At 38.9% G+C, this 19,385-nt stretch overlaps 1 protein-coding gene across 1 annotated transcript in view; it reads right to left on the bottom strand.

Annotated features, from left to right (window-relative positions):
* Positions 1-13,570, bottom strand: part of TACR3 (tachykinin receptor 3) — a 31,822-nt gene extending 18,252 nt beyond the window's left edge. Inside the window, exon 1 of the mRNA XM_009707354.1 lies at positions 13,095-13,570. Within this exon, the coding sequence (XP_009705656.1) occupies positions 13,095-13,570 (476 nt within the window). The remainder of the gene's footprint in view (positions 1-13,094) is intronic.
* Between the last annotated feature and the right edge of the window lie 5,815 nt (positions 13,571-19,385).

Below are 19,385 nucleotides of genomic sequence, written 5' to 3'. Positions count from 1 at the left end.
TCTAAAGAAATATTTGTACTTCCTTAAAACCAGGGAGATACTGGCTGTATGTATGTTACAGATATAGCATACTGCATAACTAACTACATGTTCTTTAATCTTACTGCCCTTCTGCAGTCATTGGTAACACTGACATTCTACACTGTGTTTCCCAAACACTGCTTTTCTGAAATCACAATTAGAATAGCAATGGTTTAGAAGCTCCTCAGGAATAACCAGGGCAAGTCAAAAGGAAACTAACAAAATTAAATATTCTTTTCTGTGTTTCCTGTGGTTTTTTTATTTGCATATTATATGAAAACACCTGAAGCAGATAGGAAACTGAGATGAGTATGAAAACCAGCTTGAATGTTTTACTAATGAGAGTTTTCCAAATTTCTAGGAGAATGTCTGGATCAGTTTCAACAGTTTGTCATCAGTCACAGGGATTAGTACTAATTCTAGAAGAAGGAGACTCATTGCCAAAGAATAATTACGGCCCATATACTTTCACTCTCTTTCACAGTAGATATGTCCAGTTACCTGATCATCTTTGACAAGATTATTGGAGCATATGTTAGTGATTTCAATAATAAAAATATTCATAAGATAATGCTCCTGATAAGAATTTGTGCAAGTAATCTTCTGCATCCATATTTACCTGCTACGGCAAACAAATTTTATTCAAGATATTCCTACTTTTTGGAAATTTCATACTTGAGAGATGGGTAATTATAGAATAGATATTTGTTTTAGCAAAAATAACTCCATTCATAGTTAACCATCAAATGTGTGATAAATCCAACATCTGCCGTCATAGTGCTACTCAGCCTCTAGTAGACATTATAACTGTGCTAATACCTTACATCTAAATGTTGTCAGAAACAGAGTGTTCTAAACCAACTCCAGTTCTGAATCATCAATTTCCATATCTAGAATTTCAAGCCTATTCATTTTGCATTGTTTTTACTGCACTTACATATTTTTTCCCACAGGGTAGTTAGTTCCCCTCTCCTTGACCTGCTTTTTTTTTTTTTTTTTTCAGCTAAACTAGTGCTTTTGGTATTACATACTAGCTGTGAAATAGCTTTATTTGAGTGCTAGGTGTCTTGTCCCGAGAGAGCAGCAGATCTCATGAAAATATACATCAGCTGGATTGTTGCTCTTTACCCCCTCGTTCCCTTCTCCTCCAATGAGTAAGTACAACTTGGTAATGAAGATAAGTTTGTAGTCATGAGTCCTGTCTTTCAAATTGAGCTAGCTTGAGCGTGGGCTGCCAGATACTGTCCAAAATGCTTGATGATCTTTACCTGTAGTAGGTGATAACCCATAAACAAGTCATCATTTTCACATGCCCGTGGGACTCTTCAGGCATCTCCTCCTAGCCTGGAATCATTCCTTTCAATTGCTAGTTTTCTTCAGATTGAACATTGACATTATTTTATGTGCTATTGTTAGATTTCTATTACATTTACATTATTCTTATTCCAGTTATATTATTCTTATTCCCAATAAGTACTAGCAGTAATTCTCTTTGCCTAAGATAAAATTGTTTTATCTCCCTGTCTGGTGACTGCCCTTTAAAGATGTGAATTGTTTGTGTGAAATGACTCATACAGCTATAGTGATGGAAACTATTGGCTGTCTGAGTGAGGTAAGTCAAAGGACAAGGATAAGATGAAAAGCAGGTTACTTGTCTTTCCTGTTCAAATTTGAGTGATAAGCCAACAGCCTAGCTTTTGCACAAGATAGACTACAAAAACGTAGCAGGCAGTCATTCTAACAAACAAGATGGGGAGGAGGTGGAGGAGTCTTGACCATTCCGTCAATAATGCCTTTGTGCAGGAGGGACTTAGCTGACCAGAGAGTATTGACAGCTCCCTACTACAGAGCCTTTGATAACACATCTAATTTATTCTAATTTGCTAGTACACTAACAATTACAATGAAGAATCTAACTTGTTCCTTAAGTGGCTTTTCTTAGAAACAAAATTGCTTAATTAACATACTGAGATATTGCTTTATAGTTGCAATTGTTACACTCACTCAAATTTCTCATATAAGTTTGGTAGTATTTTCCTAGAGAATCCATCATTGCGGTAATTAAGGATAGTGAAAAATGTGGAATGACTCTCAGTTGCAGGTTAAAAAACATGTCCATAGTTGAGCTGTGTCTGGATGTTGATCTTTGTAGCCAAAAGAAGCCCAGAAGAGAACTGAGTCCTTCCTGCACTGTTAGCTGTCATTTGCAAAGGAAGCTTAGCCACTCCTGCCTATAATTTTTTTTGCTGGAAATCTTATCTTGCTGTTACTGGTACCTAAGGGTGGTAAGTTGATTGTCTATCTCTTTAGCCTCAACCTGAAGGAGCAGTAGCTAGTTTTTCAGTTGGCCCTTGCCTTTAATCTCTGTCCATTTTGATCAGGGTGTTTCCATCAGGAATGAAAGTTCCTGCTAGCACAGGCTAGAGGTTCCATGCTTAGGTGTTGCTCAGAAAATTAGTGAGGTGAGGAGGCTAAATATGGGATAATGTGTATGTATGATGCAGGATATTGCCCCTATATATTCCAATTACCCATGGCTGACAACTATCTGTTGTCATTCATGGTGTAGCTCTGTCATTAGGGCTCATTTCCTTACTCTGATATCCTTACATATATTTTGTATGGCAAAGTGCCAGTTGCAAGAGGGAGCAGCAGACATGCTGTCTGAATTGTGCACTGAATAGTACTGAACTTGATGTAGAAAAAAAAGAGGACTGGGTAAGTAGGCCAGGAATGAAAGGGAGAATGATAAGATACAGGATCTGGAGCAAAAGAACTGAGACTAGGGAACAGTTTGCTGAATGCAAAAATAGGAATAGAAGTGAAACAAGAATAATGAGAAACTACTAGGAGGAGAAGCAAAGAAAGGAGAATTGTAGAATAATAACAGATAGAAATTGGGTTGAGAAAGGAGAGAATAAGAAAGGAAACAGGGGTGATGTAAAGGCAAAAGACATAGGAGAAAAGTCAGCCCTAGTGGACCAGATATTCCACAGTGAGTAGAACCAGTAGAAAAGCACAATGTTTTGACAGTAGGGCTCTCTGGTGGCAAGCCCTTTTGCCTCTGCAGGTGTATAGAAGAGAAGTCTCAAAGAGTTATCCTCTCTGTAATCAGCCAACCAAAAACTGCATGCAAGGGGGACAGAGGGACTTCTCTGGTGCCTCGATGTTGTCTGTCTTAGCGACTGTTCTGCTTCTCCACTGTTCTTTCAAGTGGCCTGAATTTATGCCGTCCTTCTGAAGTCAGCGAAAGTGGCAAGTGCTGATGCTCTCGTAGGTCCACTGTGTTCTGTGATATTTATACCCAGATCTTGGACCTTCCTGCACCTCTGTCTCTAAGGACACTAAAAGATGGTAGGCATTTCAGCTGAAGGAGCATTTGTAATGGCTACAAGCAACTGCATACTTGTTACGCTGCTGAAAAGTGTTCTGTAGCGACACAAACATTATTCAGTGGGGTGCGGTGCCAATTGGCTTTGCAGTCTTTGGACATTTACTGTTCAGTCAGTCGCCAGGCTGGAGCAATGGGACTCCCTGCCAAACAAAGGGCTCTGAACTCTCACTGAGGTCGTTTGTTTTCAGGATTGGACTTCTAATGCTTTCTCACTCCAGTGGGAGCTGCTGATAATGCCACAATAAAGCAGGGATGCTGAATCTAAAGTACATATCAACTGAAAAGAATTAACTCATTATGCTCATTTATCACAACAAGCAGAAAACATTATTACCCATGCAACATAAACACTAACACTTGGAAGATAATTATAAGATGGAATATGCACATTTAGAAATTTAGGGATGTAAATATGTGCAGGAAAAGACTCAAGCCAACACTTGCAAAATATGGATTATTCAACATCTGCACCATGTTCTATGTATTACGCTAAAGCATTTGTAGGAAGCGTTTCAGCTTCATCACTAGAATCAGTCGCACATGATTTTGTTTGCTGTGATCATGCTATATCCCACTGTCATTGCTTTTCTTCCAGCTTTGGCTTGTGTTAGTCTTTGTCCCTAGCTAATTACTACTGAAGTCAGCAAGAGTCTTTCCATTAAACTTAATGAGAAATCACTCAGGCTGCAAGATACAATGGCTGGTGCATCATGGTGTGCTTGCTGCAGCGCTCTTTTCCTTCCAGATTGTTTTCTTATCTGCTGGGGTCAGAGTAGATCTAGTTTCCTTCAAAACTGCTCAGTCTGGCTGGAGTCTACAATTTACTGTTTGGTACTTGTTTCTTGGGTTCATCAGATCAAGAAAAACTGTTTGCTCTGAAACAATAATACAGACAGTCCTCATTTGAATAACATTGATAAACTCTTTAAGCCAGTGGTTATAATGACAGCGTAATCATGTAGCTCTGTTACAGTTTGCAAATAACATAAGAGACAAATAACTGGTAAGTACTCTAAAAGCTTCTGAAGTTTGTGTATTATAGTCCTGACAGCAGAAAGATGAAAAGTTTTACAAAAGATTTATCTTTTTGTAAAACAGCATACACTGACTTGTACAGGCAGGAAACTCTTCCCTCTTTAACACATTATTTAGAAAATTGTAGCAAAACCAAATAAGTCATTTTTAAAACAAAATGGTGTTCAAAATTGGATCCTACAAATGCCCATCTGGAGACACAGTTGGAACCCTTTAATCATCCTAAGTGATTTCTTTCACCTGTTTACAGTGTGTTTATAAACTCAAATGGGGAAAAAAGCAATCAGTTCAGCCCCAGATTGTAACAGGAAATTTGGATTTCACAAAGGAAAAGACTGAGAGAAAATCATAACGCTTGCATATAAGTGGCTCGTCAGCAGCAGACAGCAGAGTGCACTTCCCCTGTGAGTGCGCAGATGCTGTTCTTCCCTCGAAGCAGAAGCTGGTTTTGAAACTTTGCATTTGGAATCAAGGGGTAATTAGGAATCCTAGGCAGGGAAATTGCTATGATTCCCTGCCCTTATTTAAAACATTGCTGTGGAAAAGCCTACAAAAGCTGTCTGTAAGGTAGCTACAGTAGACTAAAAAAGATGGAATGAACAGTGAGATTTTAGCGGCATTTTTTTGTACGATGAAAACCATACTTTCTGCATTCTTTAATCTTTTATCTTCTACCTAGTAGTGCAAGGCTCCGTCTTTTCTTGTGGGAGTAGTCTGTATTCATTCATTTAGACTGACTTTCTCTGCAGAAAGTGTGGCTACGGGCATTTTTATAGAACTGTCTCTGACTGTTGAATAAGACTGGTTTTGGTGGCCAGAAGGATCTACAGTGAACAATGTTACTATTATGCAGCGATCACCTTAAAGCTAACAGCATAAAGAAGGAGTGTATGACGGCATGACGGATAAACAAAACATTGTACATTTGAGAGATCAGTGGGCAATATCCCAGAGGAATAACTTGGCTTTGATTTACCCAGATGTGCTGCTCTTGGTGACCGGCTCTTGTGCTTTGAGCAGGGGGTAACACTGCAGTTTTTCTGAAATCAAGACTAGCATCCAATGCCTTGCTTTTGGGTACCTCTCAACAGAAACCTTAAAACAGGAATATTGAAATTCTTCAGTATAGCTGAGTTGTCATAAACAGTGCAATGCTTTCTACTTGAGGAACATTTTGGTAACTGACAATGGGCTAGATTTTTATAAGTATGTAATTGATGTCACACAACGTATTCTATACCTATGCATATTGATAGAAAAGGGTTAACACTTTTCTTTGGTCTGTCTCATAAAATGATGGACTAACTGACTTTCCCTGACAGAAGGGCTTCTGTTTCTCCTATTCTTTGGGTATGATCTACCTGGGCTATCAAAGACAAATATCAATGCAAAGTCTGCGAAAATAGTTCCTTCTCACAGACTACAACCCACTCTGTCATTGCCTACATTTCTGACACTGTCACCTGAATGGCTTCCTTCTTGTTTCTGCAGTTATTTTGAAATAATTTTATTTTAGGTAAACACAAATACGTGAATGATACAAATTTCTCTCCTGGTTGGTAAATCAGTCAATAGGCAATTGGCAATAAATAGGCAATAACACTCAAGAAAAACAAAACAAAACAAAAACCCCAACCCTTGACTATCTTGAAAAGTACTGCAGGCTACGTTACATAGTAAACCACAGATACATCTTTTAATAGTTTTCATTAAGCTATAAATAACAGCACTGAGAAGATGTATTTAAGGCTAAGACCCTGTCTAAAATGAACTTCTCATTTGAACATATGGTTTGAACTTGTCAGATGTTGTTTCCTACCTGGAATAAGAAGACTTGGGGCTAGTCATTGTTGTAAATATTTCTTATACTATTCAAAATATTGGCGTTATCAACCTCGATTTTATCACTGCATCTTTTGAAAGAAGCTTGTTAAATAGAATATTTACTCAATGCAAAACAAAGAGGAAATAAATAGCTGTTGTGCCTATATTTATTCCCAAACTGTCTCAGTATGTTATCAATAACATAACTCTGACATGAATTTTGACCAAAAACCAAAAAGATGCTGTCTTTTTGCTGGGTCATTATGAGTTTATACCATAGCAAGAAATGGATTATTTTTCCTGTGTCTCTGACAGTCTGAATCTTGTAGCCATTGCATCAGGATGTTCTGCAGAACCTATTTCACCTGTTTTCTCAGAAAGAAAGAAAGAGAATTGTCAAACCCAGAAAATCATTTTAGGCCCCCAAGTCATAGAGTCCTTTATGATTCACCTCTTGATTTTTGAACCCTTAATGCTCTCCTGTTCAACTTTTTGTCTCCAGTTCTAAGAACTAGTATTTTTCAGAGGGCAGCCTAGATACTGGAATCCAGAAATATGATGTGCTTCCTTTTAAAATACAAATTGAGAAACACAGAGAAACAGAGAAGGGATTTCCTATTTGAATTCTATAGTTTGACTGGTAAAGTAATAATAGTAATAATAGCAGTAGTTTTAAAAACATATCTTGCATTTTTCCCTTCATGATATGCAGTGACCAAGGCTGATTCATGAAGTCATGATTATGAAGTCATCCATTAGTTTGGAAAAAAAGCTGTATGGAACTTTAGTTTGGGGATAAGGCAGGTCGTGTTTTGTGTAGTTATGTCACACCAGAGATAGGTAAAGCTAACAAACAATAAAACAGCATCTTGTGGAAAAAACAGCACAGTGAGTTTACAGAAACTCCCTTCATCCATTTCTTCGGATGAAATTACTCTCAGATATGAGGGGGAACTCTCCCTGGGGAAAATAGCCTGTAAAGCACAAGAAACCTGAAAAGAAATCCATCTAGCTTTTTGTTTTTCTTAGTCCTATGTTTATCTCTCTCTCCCTGGTCTTCAGTGCAAATTCTGTCTTCTTTTACACAGAAAGCATTTCCTTTGAGATGGCAGAGTTTGAGGGAAGGGGAGTGAGAGAGGGGCCAGAGGCTGCAGTTGTGTTTGGGCTGAGCTCTGTGCAGGGGATGGCAGTGGCTGGGCGCTGCAGGTTTCCTCCCTGGCACTGCTTCAACCTCCTCCATTCACTCGGGAGCCAAGCACAAAACATTCGGTACCAAACACGTGTACAAGAATGCAAGTACCAGTATACATCTTCTTGGTACGCATCTTTTTCTGATGCTGCTACCATATGACCACAACAGAGTCATGCCCTGTGCACTCTATATCCTAACCTGTTAGACATATTTGAGACCATTTTTTCATACACACATTTTCCTATACTTCAGTGTTTCTGAGGACACAGGAAAAGTAACAGATACTTAACTCCCAATTCAGATAATGTTACTCTACATCAAAGATGGTCGTGTATAATTTGGCAGGAGTATCAGTTTAAAATGTTTGTGGCACATGAAAACCTTGAGAGATTTGTCTCAGGAACAGGAACTCATGCAAAGACATATACCAAAATGTATTCTACTGGAAAGAGAAAACATTTTTCAATGTGGCAACTGCCTACTTCAGAATTTCAGTAACAGATTGATTTATAGGACTTGTGATACTACTTTGTGACAATAATAACTGCTCTTACAGCATACACTTGAAGAGACTGAAAAGCCTAAGTGATATTTTGAGGATCTGAGTGTGTACACATGATGAATTTTGGTTTCATTTGGTAAATTGAATCGTATGTTTATGCCTTGTAACTGTCTTCTTTTACAAGCTTGCATCAAATTACTTATGCTGGAGTCTAATGAGTGTATAGAGGGATTATTAACAGCCATCAGTAATTGAACACTGTCACAGAAAAACAGAAAACTGACCCAGTATATGTGTGCTTCTGTAGACATGTTAGAAGTCTAAGAAATAAGGTGGGAAACTAGAATGACAATTTTGAGAAAGGATATTGGTGTAATAGGCATACTAGAAACTAGGAATGTAGCACTGTAGTACTAAGGCTCATAAAAAGAGAGGAGATTGTGCAAGAAGAGGAATAAAACTGAATGTTAAATATAGTTTAAAATCAAGTCAAGTAAAACAAATGTATTCATGAATAATATAGAATTTTATGGTTTGAAACTCCAAGCATGACTCTGAAATTCACAGTAATAGTAACGACATGCCAAAACAAATTAGAAAGGCTGTGATAGCAGGTAATGCAATAATAATAGAAGATATCAGTGACTTCTGTGTGGATGTAAAATCTATTCTCGGTCAACATTAATGACCGCTCTATGGAACATCGATGAGGAGAAGCCCAAAGTAAATAAGGAGCTCTTGAGTTGGTCCTGAACAGTGTCCATGGTCAGGCTTAAATGTAATTATTCTTTGAATAGTGTCTAGGGTATGGCTGATTTTAACATCTCTGCAGAAATAATAAAAGCCCAAAAAGGCTGTTATGACAGTGTTTCATTTTAAAAGGGGGAACTATAAAAACTTGAAGCATACTAAAAAGAAACAAGAAGGGCAACCAAAAGGAAACAGAGACTGCTAATAACGAGAATCAATCATATTCTGAAGCATGGAGATTCTCTAATTATCTAAGCTTTTATTAGTGAAGGTTAATTTGATTTTGAGTCTGATATTCCGCAAAGTGACTGTAGGGATGCTGCGGAAGAGAAAGCTGGGCTCATGGCTCTTGGATTCTGAGCCTCATTCTGCTGCAAATTGTTTGATTATTTGATTTTTCAATCAAATTTTTAAAAACATCCATCCTGATGACAACATGTTATCCATGTCAACAACATGATGCTGTGTAGTCATACTTAATTAAGTGAGCTGTCTGGGGTACCAGAGGTAAGAGTGCTAGTATACCTGTCTTTTAGCTCTAGTTTTAATAGCCTTATTCTTTCTAAAAATAGAGTCACAGACACAGTTCTGTGGAATAAATACAGCTAGGAAGTTTCATAACAGCTCTGTTGGCCTAGACAAATATAGAATAAAGTTCTGTATCTGCCTGTAGGTCAAAAAAAAGGGCATTTCATTCTATCAGAAGGACCAAAAAAGGGGGAAAAGGTGAAGTTATTATTGAAATCATGATGAGACTTTGGGACATGATCAAGTTTTAAGTTTTAAAAATGGTGATTTACTTTGATAATCTCCTGATTTGAAGTTAATTATTGGATTTTCATTATTAATGGCTCACTGAGGCATCAAATTATAACAGCTCCAGAGTTTACATCAACACAACATGTGAGGAAAGTTTTGTGATTAAAAAAAAGTGCATGAAAGTGGAATTCTCTTTAACATTGGACTTTATTTTGTCATTCTCCTATTACAATAGCTTTGACTCTGCAAGTAGCTGAACTGAAATATGGGCTGGGATTCTTATAGAGTATAGGGCTAGAATAGATGGGTAATATTTGGCAGATCTGTAGAAAGGATTAGGTCAAATCTATTGTTTTTCTCTTTCCTAATAATTTGTTTAGAAAAAGTTATGTAGGTCTTTTTGATGCTATTATGTTGACCCATGTTGTGCAGCAGTAAGCCTTGGAGACTGTTTTGCAGTAATGCAGAACATTGGTGTATCATAAATTTAATTTTATTTGCATTTGTATGAAATACTGGCACGTGTATGTTATTATTTTCAATTACTTTTGCATACAAAGAAATCTAGTATATATGTAATAGCTCTTCAAAGACAAAAGTTTGCTTACATACTAAGAAGAAACGAAATGAGAAGATGTGAATAGGATCAGCAGCTACTCACTGTTAGAATACCTTTTAAATTCCGGAATACCTGTTTAATTCCAGAGCGTTTGCTTTTACAAAGATTTAAACTTGTTGAAATGAGGAAATCATTACGAAATTGCTGAGAGAACAATAACTGAGAAAGTCCTACTGTAGATGTGCTAATAACAGGAAAAAATGCCTAAAAATATACTAAGTGCTCTACTGAAGGCATGTTATTTTATGCTGTATTGCTACATCTCCAAACTTCCACTTTAACTGTCAGATATCTACAGAGAATTTCTAGGCCTATGCACATGACTAGTTGTATAATGAGGCAATCTTGGGATTGGAAATTAAGTGCCGTTGTACAGGAACCACCTGTTTTGCATGCTAAGGACTAGTAGGAGGGGACAGTGGGTCTTCAATGGCCAGGGCAGATGGCTTAAATTCTGCCGTGACCTTCCAGTATTTTGAGATGTTAACAATTTCTACCGGAAAATCATCTCATACAATCCCATCATTTCAGTTCCCTCAGTAGCTTTATCCCAATTTGTAGCTGGTTTGGTATTTTTTTATTTTTAAATGAACATAAATGTGTAAAGATGAGTTTACTGGGTCAAAACTAAACCAGAGTGTCCTGTCTGAAGCACTGGCTGAACTTTTACAGAAGGCAAATGGGAACCAAAGTTTTAAAAAATGTCCACCCGGCAGATCTGTGCCCTGGAATGGGGCAACCTGTACTTCCAAGGGCTTCCCCTGGGATTCACTTTCACCCTCAGTTTTCCTCTTGACTCTGCAGAATTGTTCTGCAGAGGTAGCCAGGGAATGGTTAAAGGTACTGAATGCATCAGGTGTGATTTGATATAAAAGGAAAAGGAGTTGCAGTGTGAATAGGGAAGGAGGGAGAGACTGCTCTTGTGTTTTACGTGATGCTCGTTGGTACTACAGAGAGCTCCCCTAAACACAGCTGTGGCGTTGTTCACTGTGCTCACCCCAAGGGAAGATTTTGAGTTGTCTTTGCAGGCAGGTGAGCTTGGAGGACATGGTGGGGTGGAAACTGTGATTTCTTCAGGGGATTTTTAGACAAGAAATAGATCAGAGTGAATAACAATAGTAATTGACTCACTTCTGAGCACCAGTGTCTCATCTTGCTAAACCAAGGAAAACATTTCCAATGTATTTGTATCTGACCATTGCACTTCAGTCAGTGTGGAGCAGAGCTGTTCTTCACTCACTCCACAAATGCACCCTTTGGATTCCCAAGGAACTGTATTCACCTTCGTTTCCAGTTTCCTAGCATAAATCTAGGAACTTTCAAGGTAGTAAGTCCTGCATCTCTGTGAATGTTTTAGTCAGAAAAATGAAAAAACCTTACTCAAAGCATCCTAGTAACTGCTCGGCTAATGACATGATCAGCTGCAGCAGTAAGTTAAATCCTCAGCATCAACTAAAAACCTTTTATGTTTCTGAAAACCTCAAGCTAGATGAGAATCTTAAGCTAAACCCAAATTGACAATGGAAGAAATCTTTTCCTGGTTGAAGATAGTATCACTGGCTTTACACTACCTCCTCCATTATTAATGGGAAGTAACAGCTGGAAACAAGATACATCACAGGCAGGAGGAAAGCGTACTGATTTCCTCCTGTCTTCACCCATCCCCAAAGCAGAGACACAGAAGAGTTGCTAAAAATCTCATTTTCTCTTTCATGTTTAGCTTTACGGAACAGAAATGCGTTGGGCTGAGTGTCACCTAAAATTTGCAATTGGTAGGACCGACAGAAAAGCATTATTATGAACTTGTCCACAGCACAGACAAAAGGTACAACGTGTTTCCCAACCTTTGCACCTGGAAATAAGAAATAACATTTCAGGAGACGGATTGAACCTTATAAAATCTTAAATACCATCATCGGCAAGTGCTGCAGTTCTGCGAAGTCAATTCAGGCAAGATGCATAACATGATGTGAATATGTAGAAAGGAGTTTTGTGAGTAATTTCAGTGCATTGCTAAAAGGAAGAAGAGATGTGAAGTACAAAGCAATCTGTTTTTCTGAAAGAAAATTCAGGAATTTATTGGATTTCTAAAGCATGGGGTAAGTTATCTCTCCAGCACAGAAAATGTGAAAATGATCCTAAAGAAAGGAACACTTCCTCGGGGAGACTCACAGCACCTTCTGAGAAAGATGGTCCATCAAAGCATCTCTGTTGGAAATCTGACAACTACATCTCCCCTTTACTCTATGGAGACCACAGCTGTCCTATTCCATTATTGCCAAGACCACAAACGTAAAGTTTTTCACTGTCCTGTTTTCTTTCACAGTCACAAAGGCTTGTTTTGCTGCAAGTAATCAGAAAAAAATCAAGCACTTTGAAACCATGTTCTTACCAGACCTCTGGATATGCACAGATGGCAACGTAAATAGTCTCATGAGTTAAAATCAGGAGGAACCAAGCAGCTCAGAGCTGTCTGTGAGGAGAACTATTAAAAACAGAGTCTGAAGTGATTTGTGAGGAGGAGGCAAATGCCTCTGCCAGCTGCAGAAATACAGAGAGGAGGGAAATTTGAAGTCATCTCCCTTCACACACAATCTCTACAACTCCTTATGAGTATGAATTAGATGACATTGACTGAAGGACAGATACTGTTTTCACAGGCGGGGAAGCAAAACCCTGAGCAATGGCTGCTGTTACAGAATTAGTATTAAAAGATGGAGCACAGAGAGCAGCTGAAGTCAAAGAGGGTGAGGAAGTGTTTGCTGTAAAAGAAAGTAAGAGGGAGTAAAGGCAATGAAAGGCTAAAGGAGAAAGACCAAAGACAAGGACAAAAACAGTGTGTTAGGGAGAGATCTTAAAGAAGTACAGAGGAGCACAATCAATGAACTACTGAGGGCTCTGCCTCTCATCGCTTAATGATTGTTATCTCTGTATTTTTATTTCAGCAGAGAATCTGATCTCAATCTCTCACCCCTAAACTTTTCCTCTCTTTTCTCACCTGTCCACAGCTATCGCTGTCATGGAGTAGATGCTGGCGAAGACAGCTGTGATTGGGAAGAAGTTGTGGAAGCGGCAGTAAGCCTCCCCAAAGTACCACTCGCTGTGCAGCGCGTAGATGAAGTTGATGAGAGTATTGAAAGCAGCCATGGAGGCATCAGAGAAGGCCAGGTTCACCAAGAAGTAATTGGTCACCGTCCTCATGCGCTTGTGAGCCAGGATAATCCAGATGACAATAAGATTTCCAAAAACGGCCACTGCCACCACACCACCATAAGCCAGAGACCACAGGGCAATGCGCCAAGAGGGTTGCACAAACTGATTGGAGAAGTTGGCTGCTGAGGATGCTATGGGGGGAGAAGCATTTCCAGCTGGCATTCCCAGCACCTGTCCCCAGGGATCGCCCGCTGCAGCAAGGCTCATGTTCCACCTGCTGCTCATGCTCACGTTCCAGCTGGCTTTGGGGACAGAAGTCATCTTGGACGTTCCTCTCCTCTCTTCCAGGAATGAGGTGCCTCTCCCACCTCCCTCTACCAACCCTCCAAAATCCCCACCAACAGATAAGAAGAGGAAACAAAGAAAAAAGGAGGTAAGGCAGCACAGCAGGTACTGGGAAGGAGAGATCTGTCAGAAAAAGCTTTGGCTACGCTGTTCAAACTGTTAGAAATGCTGTACCAGCTGAGTCAGGAGAGCTGCCTCTGGGTAGAACAGCATTCTATTCCTCCTCTGTACAGCCACCTCTTGCTTTTGATTTTGCTGAAGGAGAAGGGGACTGGGAGCCAACACACGTTTTATAGGCTTGTGAGTTCCCAGCGTCATGAAGGGAGTGGAGCGATAAGCTCCGTTGGCTGGTAAGATAACACCTCTTTCTGTTCTCCCTCCTCCCCTTTTATTCCATTCATTGCCAGCAGCAGGCACTTTCAGGACCTGCGGAGAGCACCGCAGGGAAAATGAATTCTTGTCTCGTTTATGTTGAGAGATGTGTTTCATATTGCCTTTCTTTAAGTTTCATTACTGCGCCTCCTTTTTAAATAGTCTTTTTGCCCTGTCTTTGCAGGGCTAATTAGCTGGCTTAATTGAACATCCCAGGACTGAGACTGCTTTTTATTAAAGCTGTTTCCAGATGAATTTATTCCAGATGAATTCAGATCAGCTTTTTTGCTGCTGTCTTCATTTAGTACACACTTTCCTTTTAACCATTCTGTTAACTACCAATGTGGAATAGTGACCTCTTTCAGATAAATAAACACATCCTGCTGCTCTTTAATTTCACTTTTCAATCTCTAATGTGTAATTGACATCAAGAAACATTTATAAAATTAAAATGTGACTATCTTTTTCTTACAGCACTAACTTTGGTGCCTGTAAAGCCATTTGCATCTTCAGCAGACATGGATTTTTGTTGAAACACTATGCAGCCCTAAACATAGATGTCCTTATATGTGGGAAAAATGATAGGGATTTGTTTTCTTTGTGTCTTTGAAACAAATAATTTTTTAAGTTCTTTTTACTTATTTGTATTTATTCCACACCTAGTACTATTATTATTTTGAGCAAACAATATTTTTATATGCAGTGATTTCTATACTGGTAGAAAAGGGTAAATGAGGAAATTTAACACCTGATTTTTTCACATCCAAGAAATTAGTTTTCTTGTTAATATGTTCACAGCAGCTGGCATTGGGAATGCGTGCTTTATACAAGGGTTGATTGCAACAGACTTCAACTAACAAACCTTTGTTATTCAATAGGCTGCAGTCTTTAGGGACAAAATGTGTTTTAGTGCTGATCTGCTCTGTGCTTCAATAATTTAAAGCTACTGCTTGTCATCAGCAGAGATTTCAACTCTATCACAGCAGTGGGAGCTATTCAATACCCCTATCAGCAATGACACATTCTACATTTTTTTAAACAAAAGCTTCATACAAAAATGTGTGCCACTTCCTCCCTGCTGTATTGACCCGGTGGAAATAGTGTCTGCACTTTAATTGTCAGGTCTTCACTGCAGTTTTAATTTGAATGACTGCAATTGAGGCCATTTCTATATGCTTCTCAGTTCTTACCAGCTGACACGAGCCCAAGCAACAGCCCACCCCAGGCTTAGAAGCTCTGCTGAAAACTACCCTTTGCTACAGCATATCTAGAACCCACCCATGTGCTGCAGGTCCTCATCACAGGAAAACCACTGGAGTTGGTCCTGCAGTTCCATTTCAAGTCCCAAATCTTCCGTCCGCATCATCTTTCATCCTGTCCCTGGAGGCGAGTCTGAAGAAGGGAATAGTGGTTCATGCCCCGTTTCCCCAAATAGGCTTTGTGCCATGTTCTCAAGAGATCCTGTAGTAAGAAGCAGGGTCCGCAGAGGCTGTAGTAGTGCTGAGCGAGTTGAACCACTCTCTAAGCTAGCTCCCCAGTGAACTGCGGGATATATTTCTCTGCCTTTTGGGTATGTATAGAGGGGGCTTTGGAAAGGCAGTGAAGAATAAACAGGTGAGTAATTCAGGCGCACTCTCCTAGTAAGATAACTGAAGTGCTGGCCAGAGGATTAATAGCTAGGGCTCCTTGTGCTATCATGTGGTCCAGAATAGGCCAGTGGGATAGACTGAGAGAATCCCATACCTGGGCAAAGAAGGCTCATGTGTAATGATTTAAATCACAGGCAAAATCCAAGTAAGAAGTTGGATTAACTGTGGTAAAGAAAATCTCTGTGAATTTGAGTGTTGAATGAATTCAAACGTTTGTTCCAATGAGTGAGGAATACTGGACTGACTAGTTATAGCAGAGACTTGGACACTCAACTCTTGACTCTAGAAGTTGCACTCAAGATTTTCATATGGCTATGAGCCAGAAAACACAAACCCAGCCCTGTGCCCTATACCTTTAGGCCCAAACTAGGAACTCCAGACTGTATCCTGTTACTAAGCTGATGTGTTTTTCACATTCCCACAGCAGCATCCTTGTGTCCCACATGCTTCTGTTGCTTCCACCCAGCTCTCCCAACCCCAGCTGCAAAGGAGCAGTACAAAAGACAAAGATCTGTGGTTTTTCTTAGCTTCTTGTAGAAAAATGAGGTAGTTGTAGAGGGTAACCATTCTGGCATTTCTTCTAAAACTGTTACAGGTATGTGATTGCTTATGTTAACTTTTGGCTATTCCAGCTTATGTGTATTTGCAGTGGGAATGTTTCATTTTCCTCTAGATAAAACTGTACTCAATTTTAGAGTGACTGCTTTCTGGTCACCTCTTATTTGCTGTTCTTTTTTGTCTTTCCGCTGATAGCTACTTTGTGCTTCTACAGTTGGTTGTGGTTAAACTTACGGCTTGCCCATTCCCAGCTTCACAGAAACACTTAAGAATGTGCAAGAAATACCCAAAGTGTGATCAGGAAAGTAGCTGTGGTTGTCTGTAGTTCTTCCTTTGTGTTATATAGCTCAAAGCTATTTTTTCACAGTTCCAGCAAAACCTTTCCTACTGAGCCCAGACTGGAAGCTAAGCTCTTGACTTAGCATCTTGACTGTAAGGTAGATTTAGAAATTATTCTGTTCTGTGCTATTTATAAGACTATGATTTAATCTTCTACAGGTCTTCTGATGTACTTGAAGTTTTCATCTGAAGTCACTCTTCTACAAAATTCATCTGTGCACTATGGGAAAGGGCTGGAGAATATCAGCAGTAGTGCACAAGTAGGAATTTGTAGTAAAATAGCTGCCTGCACAGCATATCTATTTAGTATCAGTGCTGACTGCATCATTGTTAATGACAGAAGTTCTGTTTCACAAGACTCATCCTCTGTGGTTTCTTTCTTTTGTATATAGCACTAAGGGCATTGCTAAGTTTGCTTTTGGTTTTGGATTTGCTTGCTTGATTAGGCTTGGCCTAATGACCTCATTCCCTGTCTCCTTCCTCCAGCCCCCAGCTGGAAGAGATGATCCTTCAGCAGCAGCACTTTTTTTTTTTTTCTCCTTCGTTTTTGGTATCTCCTGTTTGTCAGTCAGTAATGCAAAGCTTTAGCTATGGCAGCAGAATTTTTGCAATTTGAGGATGCTCCACGCTGTCCTATTATGGCTCCTTGTTAGCATCGTGCTGCTGTCATGACAATGTCAGCCCACCTGGATTTTCAACAGTTTGCTTTTATTTGTGTAGCTTAAAGCTCAGCTGGAAAACTCAGTTTGAACTTTGTTTCTGATTATTGCTTATGAATGCAAAAGTCTTCTTCCTGGCACCAACTGAAAATAACTCAGTAGGATATCAGGCAACAAGCACGTGAGTAAGGATGTTGCAGCAAAGGGGTAGGCCAAAACCAGAAATGTTGTATGTGGCTCTTCATCATAGCTAGAGGGGGCCAGAAGGGTGGGGACAATCAGAGGCAAAGAACTGATTAGAGAGAAGTTCTCTTCTGGAATATGATGCTGAGGTACAACTTCACTGAAACTACTTTTAGAATAAAGTAAAACTCAGCAGGTCTAGGGATGAGTTACAGAAAATTAACTAACACTAAATAGAAACAAAGACTATTCTGAATTATAGATAATATTCACAAATTATTTTGTATGAGAAAACTTTTACCCTTCTTTGATGAAGAAGGAACCAGCCAGATTTCTTCAGCCATTGAGAGTCTGACCTTCTGATCCTCCTGAAAGGCTAGATATACCTTCCATTGTCACCAGCATAGCTTAGCCCTCCATTTTTTAGCTGCTGCACATAGGACATGACTGAAGGCGATGCGTAGCTGATACAGTGAGGTGCCTGTGTCAAAATGTAATTTGTAGGGCACAGTTGTTCTGTGAAAAATAATTTTTATTCATTTGCTTTTCTGGTCAGCTAGGGCTTTGAGAGGAAAATACATTATACAAAGTGCGATACTAGCAATTTTTTGAAAAAAATTAAATGAATTGATTCAAGTGGTTCTTCTACCTGACAGGAGTATACCTGGAGAGGAGGTCAAGGCAGAGTGAAATGGGACATGATATAATAAACATTTTCTTGGGCTGTTGTGACTAGTCTTCTTTCCTGCTATTATTCTTTTCATCTTTACATTCTTTGTTGCAATCCCTGACACAAATTAGTGTGAAATCTTCACCGAATTAATTTTTTTTTTCCCTAACTGCTGTACATTCTTTATTTTCTCCAGTGGGAGACAAACTATTTGCAATTGTAATTCCAGGCATCTCTGCCTTTTCATCTTTCTCCAACTGCTCAAGTGCCTGTCTAATGTCATAGGTGAGATGAACTACCAGCTTACATATATGTGTGCACTCAAACATGTTTCCTCATATTCCTCTTTTCTTTTAAATTGCTTTAATAATAATTCTCTTTTTTTTTTTTTTTTTTAAGGTACATTTAACAACATAATTATAAGGTTACATAAATCAGAGATTAAAAGAATGTGATTTATTAGACCTTGCAGGTTCTGAACCTACAGTCTTGAAACTAATGAGTGGCTGCTGTTGCCACCTGAATTCCTGTGGGCCTGTTTGTAAGTGCACTAAAGTCAACAGAAAAGACACCTACCGGCAAAACAATTTCCCCTGTCTCCTACAGGGCTCTTTCTAGTGATTTGTTTCCTTCCAAACATTCAAATTAAGGGGGATTTTATTGGTGACTTTTCTGTCTCCTGGAGTTACTGAATGTATGTTATATATAATAAAATGTATGTACATAATAAACCACATATTTTTAAGGTCTTGAGCAAGATGAGGAGGCGTGAATGGAATCATAGTAACTCAGTGCTAAGTGAAATCAGGAAATAAGATTTTCAGGTAGCTTTGTCCATGTTATTCATGGAGAACTGGTGATGCATCTGTGTTTCAGTGTTACCTGTAAAGTAAAACAAGGAAGCTTCTTGACTTTGCTTTTTAATAATAGGGGATATTATCTTACTATCACTGGCATATCAAAAGAATATTCAATGTTACTTGCTTCCTTCATTAAAAAATGGATGGTTCTTCATAAAGTATTACAGGCAATTCACAGAGTTAGAATAGTATCTACAGAGTATTTCTAAAAAAATAATATAATTCATCCATTTTAGGAGACTGTCTAATTGGAATGCTTATATGACACCATATTCTGGCAGCGTAGAAATAGTTTGTTACTCTTGTCTTTGTTGCAGAAGGAAAAAATAAAATTAAATAAAAAAGGTATAAATTTGCATACGATATTACTATGTTCTTATGACTTTTGGCCCAAAATTATTTTAAATTCTAAGTGCTAGAGCAGGATCAGTCAAGTGAATTTTGTAATTGCTTACATGGTAAGCATATAATAAGTGAGTAGAAAAGCTGTATTTGCAAAGT

This window comes from Cariama cristata, unplaced genomic scaffold (assembly GCF_000690535.1).
Source record: "Cariama cristata isolate BGI_N322 unplaced genomic scaffold, ASM69053v1 scaffold2249, whole genome shotgun sequence".
Classification (NCBI taxonomy): Eukaryota; Metazoa; Chordata; class Aves; order Cariamiformes; family Cariamidae; genus Cariama; species Cariama cristata.
This window is presented reverse-complemented; position numbering and strand designations above follow the sequence as displayed.